The sequence below is a fragment of the Leguminivora glycinivorella genome, chromosome 5 (genome assembly GCF_023078275.1).
Source record: "Leguminivora glycinivorella isolate SPB_JAAS2020 chromosome 5, LegGlyc_1.1, whole genome shotgun sequence".
In the NCBI taxonomy this organism is placed as follows: domain Eukaryota; kingdom Metazoa; phylum Arthropoda; class Insecta; order Lepidoptera; family Tortricidae; genus Leguminivora; species Leguminivora glycinivorella.
Window position 1 is genome coordinate 24,640,302 of NC_062975.1, and position 19,708 is coordinate 24,660,009.

A 19,708-nucleotide genomic window follows, 5' to 3' on the forward strand; every position below is an offset into this window, starting at 1 on the left:
GGTGCAAAAGTGCCCATAATGCTTGCGGCATTACCCCGTTGGATATATATATATATATATATATATATATATATATATATATATATATATATATATATATATATATATATATATATATATATATATATATATATATATATATATATAACACATCTAAGAGAGTTGTACACCGTGTTTTTATTGTTTTCCGTTAAATTCGACTCGCCACCGTGTTCATCACCAGGGACCACCCTGTATATCGCTTTTCGTTAAATTGGAAAAAAATACATTATGTTCCTTTTCATACATAATAAATGAATTAATTAGTGTCATAGGACCTTAATCATAACATTAAAGTCAGTGTCAAGTTTCTGACGGCAAATGTCAAAACAAATAACATAAGGAAGTGGTAAGGAATGCCACACACGTGTTCAGTAATTAAATATTTTTTTTAATAATTCGATAACCGTAAGAGTTAGGACGCTAGTTTTGTAGAGAAATTAATTGCATTTGACCTAAAGAACCTTCCCTTAAAGTTAACGGAATTCAATAATAACAGGGTGTATAGTAGCCGGGGAATATCTAGATACTTACTTTTTTCTGAAGCTAGCTCTTCAACTACCCGCACTGGCAATTGGAGTGTCCTTTCTGACAACTCGGTTAAAGTTTTTCTGCGAAATCTCAAGGGTGTTGCATGTGTGGTGTTACTCCGGAAATGGGACGAGACATGTTTATCTAACAGTGCTACTATGAGTTCTGAACTCGATAGTTAGAAAGAAAGCCACGGAAAATGTCACGTACAAATTTGGACGACCGGTCTGGCTCAGTCGGTAGTGACCCTGCCTGCTAAGCTGCGGTCCTGGGTTCGAATCCCGGTAAGGGCATTTATTTGTGTGATGAGCACAGATATTTGTTCCTGTCATGGATGTTTTCTATGTGTATAAGTATGTATTTATCTATTTAAGTATGTATACCGGCGCTTAGCACCCATAGTACAAGCTTTGCTTAGTTTGGGGCTAAGTTGATCTGTGTAAGGTGTCCTCATTATTTATTTTTTTATTTATTTAAGACTTACCATATAAAATCGCGAATTTACTTGCAGTATGACTTTAAGACGATGCGGTAGGGGTCAATTCTCCATACAAACGCTCTCGACTATTTCCTCCCTGGTTTTTGAAGATAGAGCAATGATTTTTTCAACACTGATTTTTATTATTTTTATCTGTGTCGGACCGTTTTGGTCTTTTTGATATTCTGCTTTTTAAAGATTCTAGAGCCAAAAATTTCCAAAAACGGCCTTTTTGTAGCGCAAAAAAGGTGTGATACTCAAGATTGGTAACAATTAACCAAAAAGGCTAAACGGTCTGACATAGATTATTTTATTGTTATTCAGATTCTCAAATTTCGTTCCGATTGATTAAGTTTTAAAGGAGGAAAGAGTCGAGAACGGAACTTCGATTCTAAAGATTTTTTTGAAATATCTCTTGACTGAGTTGTTCTTATAATTTTAGAACAAAACGGGACTTAATCGCGTAAACACTTACATTTATATTAGGCCCGACGTTTCGAACATCACATTATGTTCAAAATGAGGGACAGGGAATTTCTTCTTCGTGGAATCCAGTGATTAGCAAATGTAAGCGTGAAAAAACACCGAGGGACACACCGGCTGATGTCGTGAGTGTTGTGTGTAGGCAAAGTGACAACCCTAGCGCAAAAGTGAATAATCAAGAACAAGTGCGGGTAGTTCGAGAAACTCGCGCGGCTAGAAGATGTTGATGCAATTCCTCGCCAGTCTACCCGTGACCATGAACATAATGTGATGTTCGAAACGTCGGGCCTAATATAAATGTAAGTGTTTACGCGATTAAGTCCCGTTTTGTTCTAAAATTATGAGTGCAAATCGTGTTCGTCTAAATCAATATATGAGTTGTTCTTAATGGACAATTTTTTTTCGATAAATCTAGTTAATAACACTTGTATATTTAACTAAAATTCCCAAGTTGCAAGGGGAGCTCCTTTCCATTTTAGCATTTTCACTACCGTATCCTCTTAAGACTAGATTTTCAAATTCGCCCTGCGTTTTAAAGCCACCCCGGTTGACCGTACCCCCTTATTCATAGACGTCCACTAAAGTTATTAAGTCGATAAAGTTCGTTTGTCCCTTTCTTATCACACCAATATGTCGGAAAGGGACATAAACGAACTCTATCGGCTTGATAACATTAGTGAGCCTGTACAATGGGTTGTGTTCTGAAGAACTGTTTGACATGATGCCAACGGCCACTTTTCATCATCGCACCGCTCGCCATCGACAGGGCGCTCATCCACACACCTTGCAACCTAAATGGTCGCGCACCGTGCGATTTCAGAGGAATTTCCTCCCACGAACGCTCCGGCTGTGGAATGAGCTCCCTGTCGAGGTATTCCCGATGAACTACAGTATGGGGTTCTTCAAAAAAGGAGTGTACAAGTGTCTAATGGGTCGGCAACGCGCACGTGACACCCCTTGAGTTGCGGGCGTCCATAGGTTACGGTGACCGCTTTCCATCAGGCGGGCCGTATACCTGTTTGCCACCGACGTGGTATTAAAAAAAAAAGTGAGGGGTTATTGACTATAGTAATATATACTCACGCTTATATAGGCGTCCGTACATTTCTCTGAGGTACGACTTTTTGTCGTAAGTCCTGATTGCATGCTCAATATTGGGACGGTACGGGGCGTGCGGCGTGCATATCAAACAACTGAAGCTCATACAAGTGTCCTAAGTTGACGCTTCATAGTGTGGACGCACGCTCGCCCGCCCCGCTGCCCGCTCCGCTCCGAACGTCCGCTCAGGCCTTACGGCTCAGCCACGACATTGGTCTAAGTGCGACAGCGGCGAGCGGCGGCCATACATTGAAGCGAGACACAGCGATGGGACTTTTCATTCGCACGTATGGCTGCCGCTCGCCGCTGCCGCGCTTAGACCAATGTCGTGGCTGGGCCGTTACACTGAGTGCGTTTTCACATTATTTGATCCGAATTTCGGAAGGATTTCAAAGGCAAAAATTAAAGATGGCGGCTTAAATGTATGGGATATCGGTCCTACATCCGATATCGGATCGGATAATGTGAAAACGCACTTCATCTATAGATTACGTCTTTGCTCGTAGTAAACTATAGGATGAGCAACAATCACGAATGTCACGAAGTCATGATACGGAAAATAACAATATAAAATCACGTGAGAAGGATCCCTCGATTTTTTACATGTGATTTTCTTATTAGCAACATACACAGATCACTTGTCAGATAGTGTAGGTATTAGCAATACTAGGTATGTAAACAATTTTCGTTGAGCATCTCAATACAATAAGGCAAGCAATACAAAAAATCGATTCTGAATTGGAGTAGTTAATAGTATTTTATGCAACAGGTGTTTAAAGGAGGTCAAAAAAGACGAGTGGCGTGGGTAACAATTTGAGGCGAAGCTGAAAATTGTTATTAAGACGCCGCGAGTGTTTTTTGACTCAGTTAAACACCGTTGCATACAATAATTTTTCTACGACCATGCACTTAGTTTTTAATAGTTTTCTTGAATAACTTTCGTGAAATTCACACTGTTTCCTGTATTTTGACGCAAAGGTTTGAACTGTCAGCTCAGCTGCCATAAGCCTTCCCGCGCACGCGCGCAGTATCGTTATAACAATGCGTTGCCATGGTTACAGAGCCAAACAATGCGTTTTCAGTTTTTTCGATACTGCGCGCATGCGCGGAAAGCCGGCGGACGCTGGCTTTGGGGAATAGACTTTTATGTAGGGTTTTAAAGATCTGTGCACGACCCTGTAAATGACGAATTACAGTTCGGGAGTAGAAAAAGAAAATAATGTTAGCTTTTCGTAAACAAAGTCAACTTTCTAAAAACCCCAGGCACACAAGTTTTAGAAATTCACGAGATATCTACTATTGAATAGGTATGTCAGCATGAATCTGGAATAAAATAACAAAACAAAATAAGTAAAACTAAATTGGTTTTAAACGATTTACAATGCGGAGTCTATATTACGTGATCTATGCCATACAGTACCAACATTTTTGTACATTTTTTAGTTTATTTGTGGTTATTCCCACACTAGGTGATTCAAGTTAATTTTATACTGTGATTTTATTTAATTGATCTTTTTTGTTCATAATGAGTCACTACTAAAAGGGCCGTCGTGTTGTTATTTTTTTTATTGTTTATTATACGCGATATACCTAAATCCGTGCTAATATTATAAATGGGAAAGTGTATGAGTCTGTTTGTTTGTCCGTCTTTCACGGGAAAACGGAGCGACGAATTGACGTGACTTTTTAAGTGGGGATAGTTGAAGGGATGGAGGCTACTTTTTCTGTTTCTAAAGCGAGCGAAGCTGCGGGCAAAATGTAGTATATAATAATACCAGATTTTGTCCGGAGATTCTAACCCCGGCTCATACCAATGTGTTTTCCAAAAATGTGCGAAACGTGTTTTGATATTAAATTAATTATTTTGCCAGTCGCTTATCGGTGAAGGAAAACGTAGTTCGGACTAGTCCCAATAAAGCTAGTTACCTTTCGGGTTGGAAGGTCACATGGCAGTCGCTTTCTGAAGGATGAAGGTATAATATCATACAGTTAAGTTGTATCGTCAATACAAAAGGATAAAATTGATTGCGAAGAAGAAATCAATAGCCGCTGTTTACACACGCGTTGATACCCACTGCCTCAGAGTGAGCCTAATATCTACGGCTTTGGAAGGGCTTATTAAGAAAAACGATATTTACGATACGAAACGATATAAACTATATATAAAAAAATTAGGGATGTATCGACTATTGATTTGGCCGACTAGGCCGACTACCGACTAGTCGGCGCTTGGGTGGCCGATTAGTCGGCCGACTAGTCGGCTAGTCGGCCAGAACATAATTTTCGACTAATGTATCAAAATTTTTGAATGACATTGGTCTTTTGTTGGCGCTTTTCATTATTTTTTTAAAGGTTCAAATGTCGATGAGAATATTGATATACAATTTCCATTTTTACACGACTGCCCCAAAAAAAGAGTGTATTGTTTTCAGCGTTCATGTTTGTATGTAAGTATGTATGTATGTGAGTTTCTTTGTTCCACCATAACTTCTGAATGCCTTAACCGATTTAAAAAAATGATGCATCATTGGAATCCTTACGTCACCCCAATGAACATAGGATATGTGACGTCACTTAAAATTCAACATGGCGGGCGTATTACGTCATAATGCGCAAACTTTAGAAAAAATTTTTTTGCAAACCTATCGAGTGGGGTATCAAAATGAAGAGCTTTTAAAGGCGATTAATAATATATACACATTATATGCGTTTATGTCTTGTTTTGAGAGATTAAGAGTTTTCAAAATATGTAGCTTAAACAAATCTAATAAAAACAAATATGAGACATTAAAATGAAGACTTTAGATAGAGCATAATAGAAAATATAGGTATCCGGAACAACAATAGGTGTTATTCGGGGACCTAAATAGTTAATAGACTATGAATCGCGCGAATAGGGTTGAAAACGTTAAAACTTAATCTAGGTACATCTACGTCTGTTTATTAGGCAATACGATCATAACGATACAAAAGAAATCTGCGTCGACTTACAGATCGAAGCAGGTTCCCGACTGATTTTCCGAGAAAAAATACAATCGTTTTCGGCAGACCCACAGCGGTTCGCCGACGGCTTCTTTGGCCGAATAACAATTAGAAGAATCTCATTACGCATAGTATAATATTCATCTGTAGTTGTAGATCATTTGGCATTAGGTACTGGTAGTTTTCTGGGACTCGCGTATAATTTGTTGTATGGATTGAAGAAGCTACTACCTTTAACTTTTCTAAAAAGTTTCTAAGTATCTGAGAGTTCTAACGTCGGAGGTTAGTGTTTAAAACATAGTAAGTACGCGATTAAGTCCCGTTTGCAATTTTAAATAAATAGTTCTATTATACCTATTCAAAGCCATTTATTCCGAGCCTGAGATAGCATATTGACCAATTTCGTGCGGCCGAAGGCCGGAAGGCGCCCTCATACATAGAGTCGTGCGAAGCTCGACGCACGCGGTCCAAGACCGGGCGCCGACGGCGCCCTCATACTTAGAATCAGGCGACGCCCGACGCACGCGGGCCATGGCCGGACGCCGAAGGCACCCTCATACATAGAGTCGGGCGAAGCTCGACACACGCGGTTGAAGGCCGGGCGCCCAAGGCGCCCCCATACGTAGAGTCGGGCGAAGCCCGACGCATGCGGTTGAAGGCCGGGCGCCCAAGGCGCCCTCATATATAGAGTCGGGCGAAGCCCGACGCACGCGGTTGAAGGCCGGGCGCCCAAGGCTCATACGTAAAGTCGGACGAAGCCCGATTACTGGGGACGCTATTGCTATGTCTTGTATGGGAACCCTGCATTTTATGATTAAGCACTGAGACTTGGCACAGTTGTTCATTGGGTGGCCCTGAGTAGATAAAGATCGGGAGGCATCGAGAGCCCCCCTTAATTTAGGAGGGAGGAGGGGGGGAAGGCTGGCGCCGCCGCGCTTCCTTTGAAACCATATTTCTCTAAAACTATACAAAATAGGGCATGCGATATATCATTTTCGGATAAATGAAGGACGAGGAATTAATTTTTGGAACAAAAAAAATGTATTTTAGAACAAAAATACAAAATAAAATGGGAAAATTTAAAAACGAGATTTTTTTTTATACATATTATTGCACATTTTATGAAAACTGTAATGGTTTTTTTTAAATAAAAAATATTATTTAATAGCTACATTTATTTAGTTTTAGAAAATGTATAATTTGTTATAGAAATATATTATAGGACAAGTGATAAAAAATAATTTACATCGATCGATAGGGTGATTTGAATGCTCATTTCAATAAGTTTTGTCAATGATTTCAGGTATAATCACTATTTTTAACACACGAAAGCCGTAATCATTGTAGTTTATGGCTATTTTAGTGATTAATGTACTTAAAATAATAAAAAATACAAAAATTAAAAAAAAATTAAAATGTGATAACTTTTTTATAACATTATCCTATTTTGTTCTTTCTATACAATATATATCTAAAAGCAATAAATATCAATGAAAAGCCACATTTATGTAGTTTATAAAAATATATAGTTTGTTATATAAATATATTACGAAACGCGAGATAAAAAATAATGAAAGTGACGTGGCAGGGCGATCGTGATGTACGGTACGGGTCAGCTTGTATGATTCGATGAGGTGAGGTAAAGGCACTCAAAGCTCTCAAAAAGTGTAGTTATTTAGAGTACTTCAAATTAAACTATTGATATCACATGAAATGATCGATTGATATGATAGGTCAGATATATACATCTGATCCTAATACATCTTGTGAAATAGTAGATATCTATATGATTTGCATAATTTATGGATAATTCTTACTTGACATATTTATTATTCCAGATCTGCGTCCTGTGCTTTGGTTAACGAGTGCCGAAAATAGTTATTAACCAAAAAAGACCGCCAAATTAACAGCATTTCACTGACAAAAGCTGCCTTACACCATTTTTGTAAGGGTTATAGGTATATCAAGGTGTCCATGTATGGGGTCAACTAAACCCAATTCAAAATTTACCATTATTTGTTACTTGTGGCTGGACGAAAGTCTGTAACAATTGGGATTTGGGAGCCTACTTGCCCGCAACGTTGCCTGTTGCTGCAGAAACATGCCTCGAAATTGTCGGATGCAGGTGTAAAAAACAGTGGCGCATAAGGTGCAACCGTAAAAAAAGACTTTTTAAATTAAATGTTCGGAGCTGGCCCCGTAGCCGAATGGCATTTCTCCGACGCCAAACGAAAGCGATACGCCGCTGGCTCTGTCGCGCCAATATGCAAGCGCGATAGAGATAGATATCTACTAGCGCTTCGTTTCGTGAGCGTTTCGTGAGCGATTGTGCCATTCGGCTAGCCACCCTGATGTGCTTATGCAGTGGGTGTTGTGATATATACATAATTAAATTCAGACTATTCATGTTGTTTTATTTGAATAACTCAAAATAGCTACACTTTTTGAGAGCCTTGAGTACTAGCCCCGATACACATGTTTTCGTCTAGTCAGACCATTTTTTGAGGTTCTCCTTTGTACAAAAGCAATGTCTTAGTTCAAAAATCATTAATGTTTAATGCTAATACGAATCTAGTTTATTTTTTATGGCACTATTGCGCAATAACTAACTATCATTGATACTGAAAGGAAGAATATGACGATTTTTATTTTATCTTTTATGGATGGGTAAAACCGATTTAAGGGGGCCCAAAGGAAGTAACTAAGTTCTGCTAGTAAACTAAAAAATCTTCAAGCCTATGCATGCAGAACTGCTTTAGGAGAGGAGAACGTGACGTGATTAAGATAATTTTTCCTTTACATTATACGTCACATGCAATTTTATTTTACAATCAAAATAAACTATATTATAGGATTTTTACAATTTTCTGTACTGGGTCGTGATATACCTACATGTGTAAACGTTATTAGAATAAGTATATTTCTGTATTACTAGACGAACTCCACTGCACAGCGGGTAGTACCTTTACCTCACCTCATCGAATAATGCAAGCTGACTCGTACATTAAAATTTTCATTTTCATTATTTTTTATCTCGCATTTCGTAATATATTTATATAACAAACTATATATTCTTATAAACTGCATAGATGTGGCTTTTTATTGATATTTATTGCTTTTAGATATATATTGTTTAGAAAGAACAAAATAGGATAATGTTCAAAAAAATTATCACATTTTTAATATTTTTTTTAATTTTTGTATTTTTTTTTATTTTAAGTACATTAATCACTAAAATTGGCATAAACTACAATGATTACGGCTTCCGTGTGTTAAAAATAGTGATTATACCTGAAATCATTGACAAAACTTATTGAAATGAGCATTCAAATCACCCTTTCGGGCGATGTAAATTATTTTTATCACTCGTCCTATAATATATTTCTATATCAAATTATACATTTTCTAAAACTAGATAAATGTAGCTATTAAATAGTATTTTTTATTTTAAAATAACTATTACGGTTTTTATAAAACGTGCAATAATATGTTTAAAAAAAAATCTCGCTTTAAGATTTTCCCATTTTTCTTTGTATTTTTGTTCTAAAGTACATTTGTTTTGTTCCAAAAATGAATTCCTCGTCCTTCATTTATCCGAAAATGATATATCGCATGCCCTATTTTGTATAGTTTTAGAGAAATATGGTTTCAAAGGAAGCGCGGAGGCGCCAGCCTTCCCCCCCTCCTCCCTCCTAAATTAAGGGGGGCTCTCGATGCCTCCCGATCTTTATCTACTCAGGGCCACCCAAGGAACAACCTGTGCCAAGTCTCAGTGCTTAATCATAAAATGCAGGGTGTTGTGCAATAGCGTCCCAGCTAGATGCACTCGGTTGAAGGCCGGGCGCCCAAGGCTCATACGTAGAGTCGGACGAAGCCCGACGCACTCGGTTAAAGGCCGGGCGCCCAAGGCGCCCTCATACATAGAGTCGGGCGAAGCCCGACGCACATGGTTGAAGGCCCTCATAGTTAGAATCGAGTGAGGTCATGTACACGGTACAACGCCGGGCCAGGGCTGCGTCACTACTATTCTGCTGAGTTTTACGTGGTAACTCATTAGTATTAGTTAAATAAAGCGTAAGTATTTGTAGTTTTGCGGACAAGTGAAGGATCTGTTTGTGTGCGGATGCAGAGAAAGAGTGTTGTTGTTACAGTGTGCCATTCTCTCTATCCTTCGTAGCCGAGTTATGGCTATGCAATAGGTATGCTGTCAGTGCTTAAAGCACAGAACAAAAGTACAAGCGTCTAAAAGCGAATGCCGTTAAATAAAGTTACCTACACCTTTCATGCTAAAATGCTTTCATGCTTTCATGCTAATATATAAATAATATAAGAGCCGACTCCATGACCTCAATAAAATAATTATGGTTCGTTTGTGTGGTCACTAAAATGTAAGAAATAAAATAAATAATTAAAAAATTAAAAACACGACTGCGGTTTTAAAGCGAACTGAAAAGATGAAAATAATCTTTAGATATGCTGGTCAGTTAACTTGATTAATATAAATTAGAATAATGAGTGTTTAGTCAGGTACATAAATAGCTAAAGCAAAAGTTAATGCTCATGGAGGATGTCGTGACCGTACCTGGATATTTTATTTCGATTGCAGTCGGGGGACCTTCTTGTCAGGTTTTTGTCCATTGTCCCCCGACAGCAATCGAAATAAAATATCCAGGTACGGTCACGACATCCTCCATGAGCATTAACTTTTGCTTTAGCTATTTATGTACCTGACTAAACACTCATTATTCTAATTTATATTAATCAAGTTAACTGACCAGCATATCTAAAGATTATTTTCATCTTTTCAGTTCGCTTTAAAACCGCAGTCGTGTTTTTAATTTTTTAATTATTTATTTTATTAACAAACGGTTTGGCTCAGTGGGCAGAAATCCTGCCTATAAAACCGAAAGTCCTAGGTAGGACATTTCTTTCTGTTATGATCACAGTTGTTCTTTTGATTAACAAAGGCATAACAAATAGGTTCATAATACAACATTTTTTTTCTAAAGTACGAAATCTCAAAATTTAATACTTTTATGCGGCAAAGCAGTTAATACTTTTATGCGGTTTTTTAGAATTAATGTTAACTATTAAACGAATTTCACCAAATAACTTTAATTTCTGGTCTTATAAAAGTAACATTTACGAAATCTGTACTTGGTAGTTATCACTATTTACTGTTAGCAACACCACCGCCTCTCCACGCTGCACGCCGCATCGGGGATTCCCCAATAAACGTTTGTATACTGAATGTTAATCGAATTAAAATGTACGTTATTGTTATTGAAACACGTTACAACTCACGAAAAACCGTTTGTGTCGAATTATTTGTTCATCTGAAAAAAAAACATATTTAGAAAAAAAACAATGGTGCTCGGTTTTTTTTCATGTTTCTGAAAAAAAAAATTTGTTTTTTTTTTCTATATTTGCAACCCTACGACGTACCTAATTTTGGTTCGAAGTTCTGTTTACTGTCCTCAAACAATTAATGTACATAATTTTCTGTGACACTAACGATATCAAATAACGTATAAAAACTCCAGGTACGCAGCCAATTTCTTGGAAAGACGTTTTGTGAATTGGGATAAGTTTATCACTGACATAATTCAACTTTACATATTTGAAAGTTAATTCCATAAAATACTGATGGAATTGAATTTTAAAACCAAACAGTCGAGTTAATTTAATAAAACGATCGTAGAACTAAGAACGCACAAAATACCGAAAAATTAAAAGTTGTGACAACGTATACAGTTTTTACTAAAACAACATTGTATTTTATATCTGAAATTGATTTTGTGCCCGCGCTAACGACGTCTAAATCAATTACGTATCGCAGACAACTTTCAGACCAAGGATGATTTATATAGGACTAGCTTTTGCCCGCGGCTTCGCTCGCGTTAGAAAGAGACAAAAAGTAGCCTATGTAACTCTCCATCCATTCAACTATTTCCACCTAAAAAATCACGTCAATTCGTCGCTCCGTTTTGCTGTGAAAGACGGACAAACAAACAGACACACACACTTTCCCATTTATAATATTAGTATGGATTGACAATCTTTACACTAAGAATCGTATATACCTCATTTTTTTAGCGACATCTAAGATATTAAATAGGTACCTATCATAACTACTGGTGATGCCTACAAATTTCTTTTTTTTTTTCAAAATGTGTATCATATGGACGTAATATCATGATATTAAAATAAAGAAATGTCATTTTTTTTTCTTATAAAAAATAAAAACACGCAAAACTATTTGGGGCAAATATGATTTTTGCAACTTCCAGGCTGCGAAACAGCGCCATCTAGTTTTATCCCTAAAAGGCCCATACATATTTCAGGGGTTTACTAATTTATATCGGCTTTGTCAGTCCCGGTGTATATCGTCCTTGTTCAGACAGAAATATAAACGCAATTCGTATAAACGCCTGCAGCAAAATCACGAGCAATAATTAGAAAAACAAACATTGCTTGTTTCGTTACTAAAGGCGTTTATTTGGCGCCTTTTATTCCATGTAGGATTTCGCGGAACTTATCGGTATATGTTTCTTTATCTGTATTGAAGTGTCATGATTTTTTGTAAAACAACACATGCCAATTAAAACGCACATAACAAAATGGTACCTACATATTTGTTATATACAGGATCACTCACACGTCTTTGAAATCCTTCCTTATCAATACATCAAGATAAGTCTTAGGCATATTCTGTACCCCAAAAACACATAATTGTGCATATACGAGGACTCAGTACGTTTTATCACCTAAAATCTTACTGCGTGTATAGACCATATACATACATTAAAATATGTCATTGAAATATGTTTTAAATAAATGAAGAAATGAAGAAATTAAATGTAAGAAGATCATAATCCCGTCTAAGAACGTGCATACACTACACCACACATAGATGGCGCCACAAAAAAATGTCTTCTAGATTACTATTGATAATATCGCCGATAGGTGGCGGTATTATCAATTTAGTTAGTTGTCCGTGTGGTGACGGGTTAAGAATTTCACCACCCTCTTTCTTCCCGTGGGTGTCGTAGAAGGCGACTGAGGGACATGGATTAAATTGCGGCGTAGGCGAGAGGCTGGCAACCTGTCACTTTAGTTTAGTGTCACAGTTTCGTTTTCTTTCAACCCCTTAATTGCCAAGAGTGGCACTGAAACTTGAGTGGTTTCAAGTGGTCTGCCTACCTCTTCATGGGATACAGGCGTGATTGTATGTATGTATGTATTATCAATAGTAATAACGTCATGCTAATATCCCTTAAAACTGTGTAACTAGAATCAGTACGTTCACTTTTTAATCCCCGACGAAAAAACGAAGGGGTGTTATAAGCACGGATTTGCGACATTCTTAGTGACTTAAGTCATTTTAATGACTTTTAATATGAGATGACGCACAAAAATCCGATCTCTGGTTAAAAGTTTGACGTGTCTGTCTGTCTGTCTATGTGTGTGTCTGTCTGTGGCATCGTAGCTCCCGAACGGATGAACCGCTTTAGACTTAGTTTTTTTGTCTGAAAGCTGAGTTAGTCGGAAGTATTCTTAGCCATGTTTCATGAAAATCGGTCTACTATGTCGCGGTCGGGGGTTTTTTTTAATTTTAATTTTGTGGTAATGAAACCGAGCGTCCACTTAGGCCTTAAGGCTCAGCCACGACATTGGTCTAAGCGCGACAGCGGTGAGCGGCGGCCATACATTGGAGCGAGACACAGCGATGGGACTTTTCACTCGCACGTATGCCTGCCGCTCACACTTACTCTTCTTGTATCGTCCCTCATCCGAAAGGCCCATGTTTTCATCGCATCGATGCTCAGGTTTAATATTAAAGCAAGCTCCGTGATCTGACTTTCAACTTGAATTATTCATACCCTCCGGCGGATCTGAAACTATAACGTGAGTCACACTTTACTCCGAGATTTGTGTTCATTCACTATTTACTGGATTAGGAGAGAAGCGGATCCCTTTCTTTGACATAATTATCACAAGTCATAATGTAATGATTGCCAGATTATCATTAGCCATAATTCTGAAACGGTTAACTTTTGAGGGTTTTCATTAAGGTCATCTATAGATTGGTTAGGTTAGGTTTATTTTTTGGTAATCATGAAAAGTTACGCGTTTCTGAGAAAAATTAAGTTATGACGAAAATGTGGACAAACGATACCTACATTATGACTAAAGTGTTTGTGGGAACTGGTGGGAACCAATAGAGACCCGGAGAAAAGACTAGGCCAATTTCAACTACACAGTCGGCCAAACCGAAGTGAAAATTTTATCAAGCAAACTAAATTGACATGTCATATTTATGGGCATTTTCAGAATTTGACACCCTCCAATTAGCGTAAGTTGTTAACAAAAATTAACTCACTGTCAGTTTTGTGACGATAATTAAGCATGAAATTTCAATAAATATATTGTTTTTGCGATTGCGATTTGCGAAAACTTTAAGCGATAATCTACATTTAGAATGTGAAAAAAGTAAATTTTAAGACAGATTTTATCCTTAATTGTCGTCACAAAACTGACAGCGAGTTAATTTTTGTTAACAATTTACGCTAATTGGGGGTCCGAAATTCTGAAAATGCCCTTAGACCAGTGATATCGTTAGTCTTTAAAAAGTTTGAAATAAAATCGATAAAATTGTACAGGATGTTTGGCCATTTACATAGAACATTCTTAGCTAGACAAATTTTAGCTTTTTTGGTAGGTGGCATCAGAATGATGTTTGAAAGAATCATATTAACACGTTCGCGGACGCGTATTCTATAGCATACGTTTTTGTACTCCTTCTGGTGACGCGTATGCTATAGAATACGTTATTTGGTTTGAATTTCTGCGTCTGTTTGCTTAGTAATCTTCTTGTTCACAGTATAATATTATTCACCAACATTTCCTCTACCATTCACTAGAATCATAGTATGCATACTGCAACATTACATAGTTTTATCGCAGTTAAAAAATATGCTGTGGCGTCACAGATCGAGTTCACCTTTTTGTGACGCGTATGCTATAGAATACCTCTTTGTATGGAAATTTGCGCAGTAGCCCCGCGAGTGTCACCGGGAGTTGGCCCGTGAAATGTGGCCAAATTTCGAGCGCAAACGCAATTTTACGGATTGTTTAAAAAATCATAAGTAATTATTTTTACAGTTTATATATATTTTTGTGTTGCGGTTTTGTTTACAAACATGTCCACTGTCGTTTTATAATAATACACCGTGATTTTGGTTAAGATAAATTAAGAAAACCGAGGCATGTTTACACCTATTATTTGAGTAATTTCCTTCGTACTTAGTCATTGCTTTGCTCATATAATTGTGAATAAACCCTATTTCTGGTTGATACTGACTGTTTACGTTAAATTATATCTTTTTGAGTGAATTTTGTTGGTGTTTAACTACTTGAACTTGGTTTAGATGCTTGTAAAATAGCATATAAAGCTGGGCGAATCATCGCGTAGTGAGAGGTAGTGGATAAGTTCTACCCAGAAATCATCGCACCAAATGAAGGCCTTTAGCACCTATACAACAGCAGGTTTGAACAAACATTATTCTAGTCTCAATGACGAAACGGGTGACTACAGTTCTGACGAAAGTTAGGTACTCCAAAAGAGTCTGTAGGAGATACACATTTAGACAATTCTTCTTGTACCAAAAAACTCTGTATTCGTGAACAAGCTTTATACTTTTATTTGTGGGCATCATCCCCGCAGCCAGAAACACTAAATGTTTTATTTGATATGATTCTACAGAATGAATCTGCTGTATCACCATCTATGGATCGTATGCTATAGCATACGGTGTCATATAAGATCACATTTTGACTCAGTATTGTGTCACGGTATGCTATAGCATCGTATGCTATAGCATACGGTGTCACATAAGATCACATTTTACCTCTGTATTTTGTCAGGTATGCTATAGCATCCGAATGCTATAGCGTTCCTCGTCACATAATAACCCTAATATAAGCTGTCTAAGGACAGGTATGCTATAGCTGTCGAAAAATTCCCATACAAAATATTGGTGTCCCAGAGGGGTGACTGAGCGTCCGCGAACGTGTTAATTATAGTTAGCGGTCCAACGACTGAACTTTTAAGAGGGCTAACAACCAAGGCCATAGTGACTAGGGCTTAGAGAACGAAACGCTTTGTGAGAACGATTTTTGTATAACTCCCGCTCTGCCCGCGTGAAAATGCTCATTTACTGTGTGAGTATGTTAAAAAAAAATATCCCTTATTCTGGAATATTCTCCTATTATTTACACGTCTTAATACACCATTCATTAATAACCCCTGTCTTACCTGCCACTCACAGGTGAAAATGCTTAAAATACCTGTTCATTACATAAACTGCGAATGGTAACGAATAAAAAGCTTTATTTACAAAAGACACAATGAAATGATAAATGAGTTGATGGATTCAACAGACGCCTGCCTTTTAGTATCGTATAGTCGTGTATGGACCACTTTACACACTTTAGACTCTGCACATTGTTTATACTAAGTCGGTGGCAAACAAGCCTACTGCCCGCTTCAGTTTTAAGCACCCACCTTCGCATCCTCGTTGAGTTCTGGTTACCTCATTCACCAGCAGGAACGCAATAGGGTCTAGTGTAATGCGGTTGCGGTTTTCGACAAGTAAATAAATAAATAAGTAAATATTACACAGATTGACTGAATACGTATGATGAGCACAGCATCATACAAATAGATGCCTTCATACCGGGATTAGAACACGCTGTACTTACTGGCCAGGTTACTAGCGTGACTTGTTAGAACCTACGTAAGTTTATTAACTATGAAGTTCGTATGTGTACCATTATAAACTCTACTGGTTGAATAGAATCGTCTTCTAGACAATGTCACACAATGTAAACATGTCAGTTTGGTTCAGTTCGTTTGCCTGTGCGGTCGGCACAAATATACATTGGAAAACTATCTAGTATTTTATTTACTGTGTCCACGGATATTTCCAACTTGGTAGCAGATCATGCAGTAAATTTGCTACGATAGTATCAATTTTCCGAAGTGTTCGCGAGAAATTTCATCAAATTATTTTCAAAAATTTTCGCAACAAAAACAAAAGATGGCATCTGCCAGTCAGAATTGTTTCATCGAAAAACTGTCTGGAATACAGAATTATTCATCTTGGAAGTTTATGATGCGGATGGTGCTTATCCACGATGATCTTTGGGAATGTATAAGCACGCCTGAAAATAAAAATGAAGACGCGAAGAAGCAGGAGAAGGCGCTCGCGAAAATCGCCTTAAACGTACAGCCTTGTGTGTTTCCACAAATTAGAAATGCCAAGACGGCTCGCGAAGCGTGGAGCAACCTGCAAAAGGCATACGAGGACCGAGGCTTGTCACGACGGCTCGGACTGCTACGCACATTGTTCGCCATCAAACTGAGCGAATGTGGTAGCATGGAGGTTTACGTCAACAAGGTCATGGACATATCGCAACAGCTGAGCGACATCGGGAAGGCATTGGAAGATGACTTCGTAGCCGTGATTTTACTTAGTGGCTTGACAAGCGATTACGACCCGTTGATAATGGCTCTAGAAAATTTGAACACGTCACTGTCAAGCGAAAATGTCAAAGCCAAATTGCTTCTAGAAAATTCAAGACGCAATGAGAAAAATGAAGATGCTACGGCTTTTGCAACTCGGAAAGTACGCAACTCAATTAAATGCTTCAGATGCAAAAAGAGTGGACATACCAAGAAGGATTGTCCAGAAAACTCTGACGGCAAGAAGAGTGGCAAGAAAAGCCAGACGATGCTTACTGCATTGGCCGCAGGAGCCAACCGTGACGTTTGGTACGTCGACAGTGGTGCGGCACAGCATTTCTGCAACGATCGCAGCTTTTTATCAGATTTTACTACTGATAAACCAAAGAAGGTATATATCGCGAATGGTGAAGCCTTATTGACAGCTGGGAAAGGAACTGCTCAAGCTTTGTTAAAGGACAATAGTGTGAGATCTATAAGTAATGTGTACTTAGTACCTAAATTGTCTGCAAATTTATTATCTGTTAGTGCTATGGATAGGAAAGGTTACGAAATTGTGTTTCGTTCTGGCGTGTGTAAAGTTTTTGACAAAGGGCAGGTTTTAGCTACAGCTACCCTAAGAGATGGTATTTATCAACTCGATGCCATCGAAACTCTTTCGGCTTTGTGTAGCGAGCCATCTTCGCAGGCTATGCCTTTGTCTTTAGGTACAGGTGACAACGTAGCGGTGCCGGCACGTTCTGTTGCTGAGAGCGTGAAGCAAGCGCCACAGTTCCCTGCTACTGGAAGCCAGTCAACACAACAAGTTTGGCATCGACGTCTATCTCATCTGAACGCCCGCAGTATGGAGTTACTGAGAAAAGGTATGGTCACTGGTATTTCTTATGACAACAATAATTTTAAGTCGTGTGTTTCCTGTATTTTAGGTAAACAGACTAAGTTGCCATTTCCGAAGAAATCTGAGACCAGGGCTAAGGAAATCCTTGGGTTAGTTCACAGTGACGTCATGGGACCACTACCGTGTCCGTCCATAGGTGGGAAAAGATATTTCCTGTTGTTCATTGATGACTTGTCAAGAAAAACATTTGTTTATTTTCTTAGGCGGAAGGATGAGGTTTTTGAGATGTTTAAAGAATTCAAAGCTCTCGTGGAAAACCAAACCAATAAGAAAATAAAAGTTCTTCGTAGTGACAATGGTGGTGAATATGTCAATTCTAAATTTCAGAAGTTCCTGAAGGCGCATGGAATTCGACATCAGACCACGGTTCCAAGGTCATCAGCTCAGAACGGAGTCGCGGAGCGCGCGATAAGAAGCGTTACGGAGAAAGCCAGGTGCATGCTTCAGGAAGCAGGCTTGAAGAAGGAATTCTGGGCAGAAGCGGTCAACACCGCCGTCTACCTTAAGAATCGCTCTCCGACTAAGGCTGTGATGGGCAGTACACCAGAAGAAAAGTGGACAGGTAAAAAGGAGAATCTTAGCTACCTGCGCATTTTTGGCTGTCAAGCTTATGTCCTTCAGCACAAACGGGACAAACTGGATCCCAAAAGTAAGAAGTATATTTTTGCCGGATACTGTGACGACACAAAAGGTTACAGACTGATAGATCCGGAGAACCCGAAGACTGTCATAAAAGCTAGAAACGTGATTTTTCTAGAACATGCTTTTTGGAATGACACTTTATCAGATGAGTATGACAGTTCACGTTACACTCAGATTAGTTTGACGAACAATGTAACTGTCGCTGATAATACTCAGGTGCAACCCGCTTTACCCGTTTTACCCCAAGAGCCCGCAGAAATATCTGATGAAAGCGCTCAAGATAACAGCGTCATTACAACAGATGATTCTGAGAGCAGCAGTGAGACCCCAGATGACCCTGCGGATGAGACGTATGTCCCAGGAGATTCAACACTGGAAGACTTGGAAAACTCTACGGATGGAACGAGTGAGTTTGAGTCTGCTAATATAGCAAACACTGTATGCAGTGACAACGGGGACCCTCTAACAGTTCGCGAGGCGCTGAGTGGCCCGGATGCGAGTAAGTGGAAAGCCGCGATGGCGGAAGAGTATAAATCCTTCATCGATAACAAGTGTTGGACTCTGACTGACCGCGATGCGAAGCAACGGCCTGTCAAATGCAAGTGGATCTTTAAAAGAAAGCTTGGCCTCGATGGGGAAATACTGAGATACAAAGCGCGCCTTGTTGCAAAAGGTTATACCCAGAAATACGGTATTGATTACGAGGAAACGTTTTCTCCTGTAGTAAGATATTCCACTATACGTACGTTACTAGCTTTAGCAACGGAACATAACATGAATATCGAGCATCTTGATGTAAAAACGGCGTTTTTGAATGGAGATTTAAAAGAAACCGTTTTTATGGAGCAGCCAGAAGGCTATAAGATTAAGGGCCAAGAAGATAAAGTTTACAAGTTGAATAAGGCCATATACGGACTGAAGCAAGCTTCGAAGTCTTGGTATGAGAAAATAAATGGCGTTTTGACAAACAAAATGAAGTTCAAACGTTTATCTTCCGAACCTTGTGTTTATGTCAAGTCGAGCGGGAAAT

The 19,708-nt window shown here is 38.5% G+C and overlaps 1 protein-coding gene across 1 annotated transcript; it reads left to right on the forward strand.

Annotated features, from left to right (window-relative positions):
- Positions 1-17,378: 17,378 nt before the first annotated feature.
- Positions 17,379-18,638, forward strand: LOC125226358. Its single transcript, XM_048130321.1, has 2 exons — positions 17,379-18,001; positions 18,364-18,638. The coding sequence occupies exons 1-2, from the start codon at positions 17,407-17,409 to the stop codon at positions 18,540-18,542; spliced, it is 774 nt and encodes a 257-aa protein (XP_047986278.1). The 5' UTR covers positions 17,379-17,406; the 3' UTR covers positions 18,543-18,638.
- Positions 18,639-19,708: the final 1,070 nt, after the last annotated feature.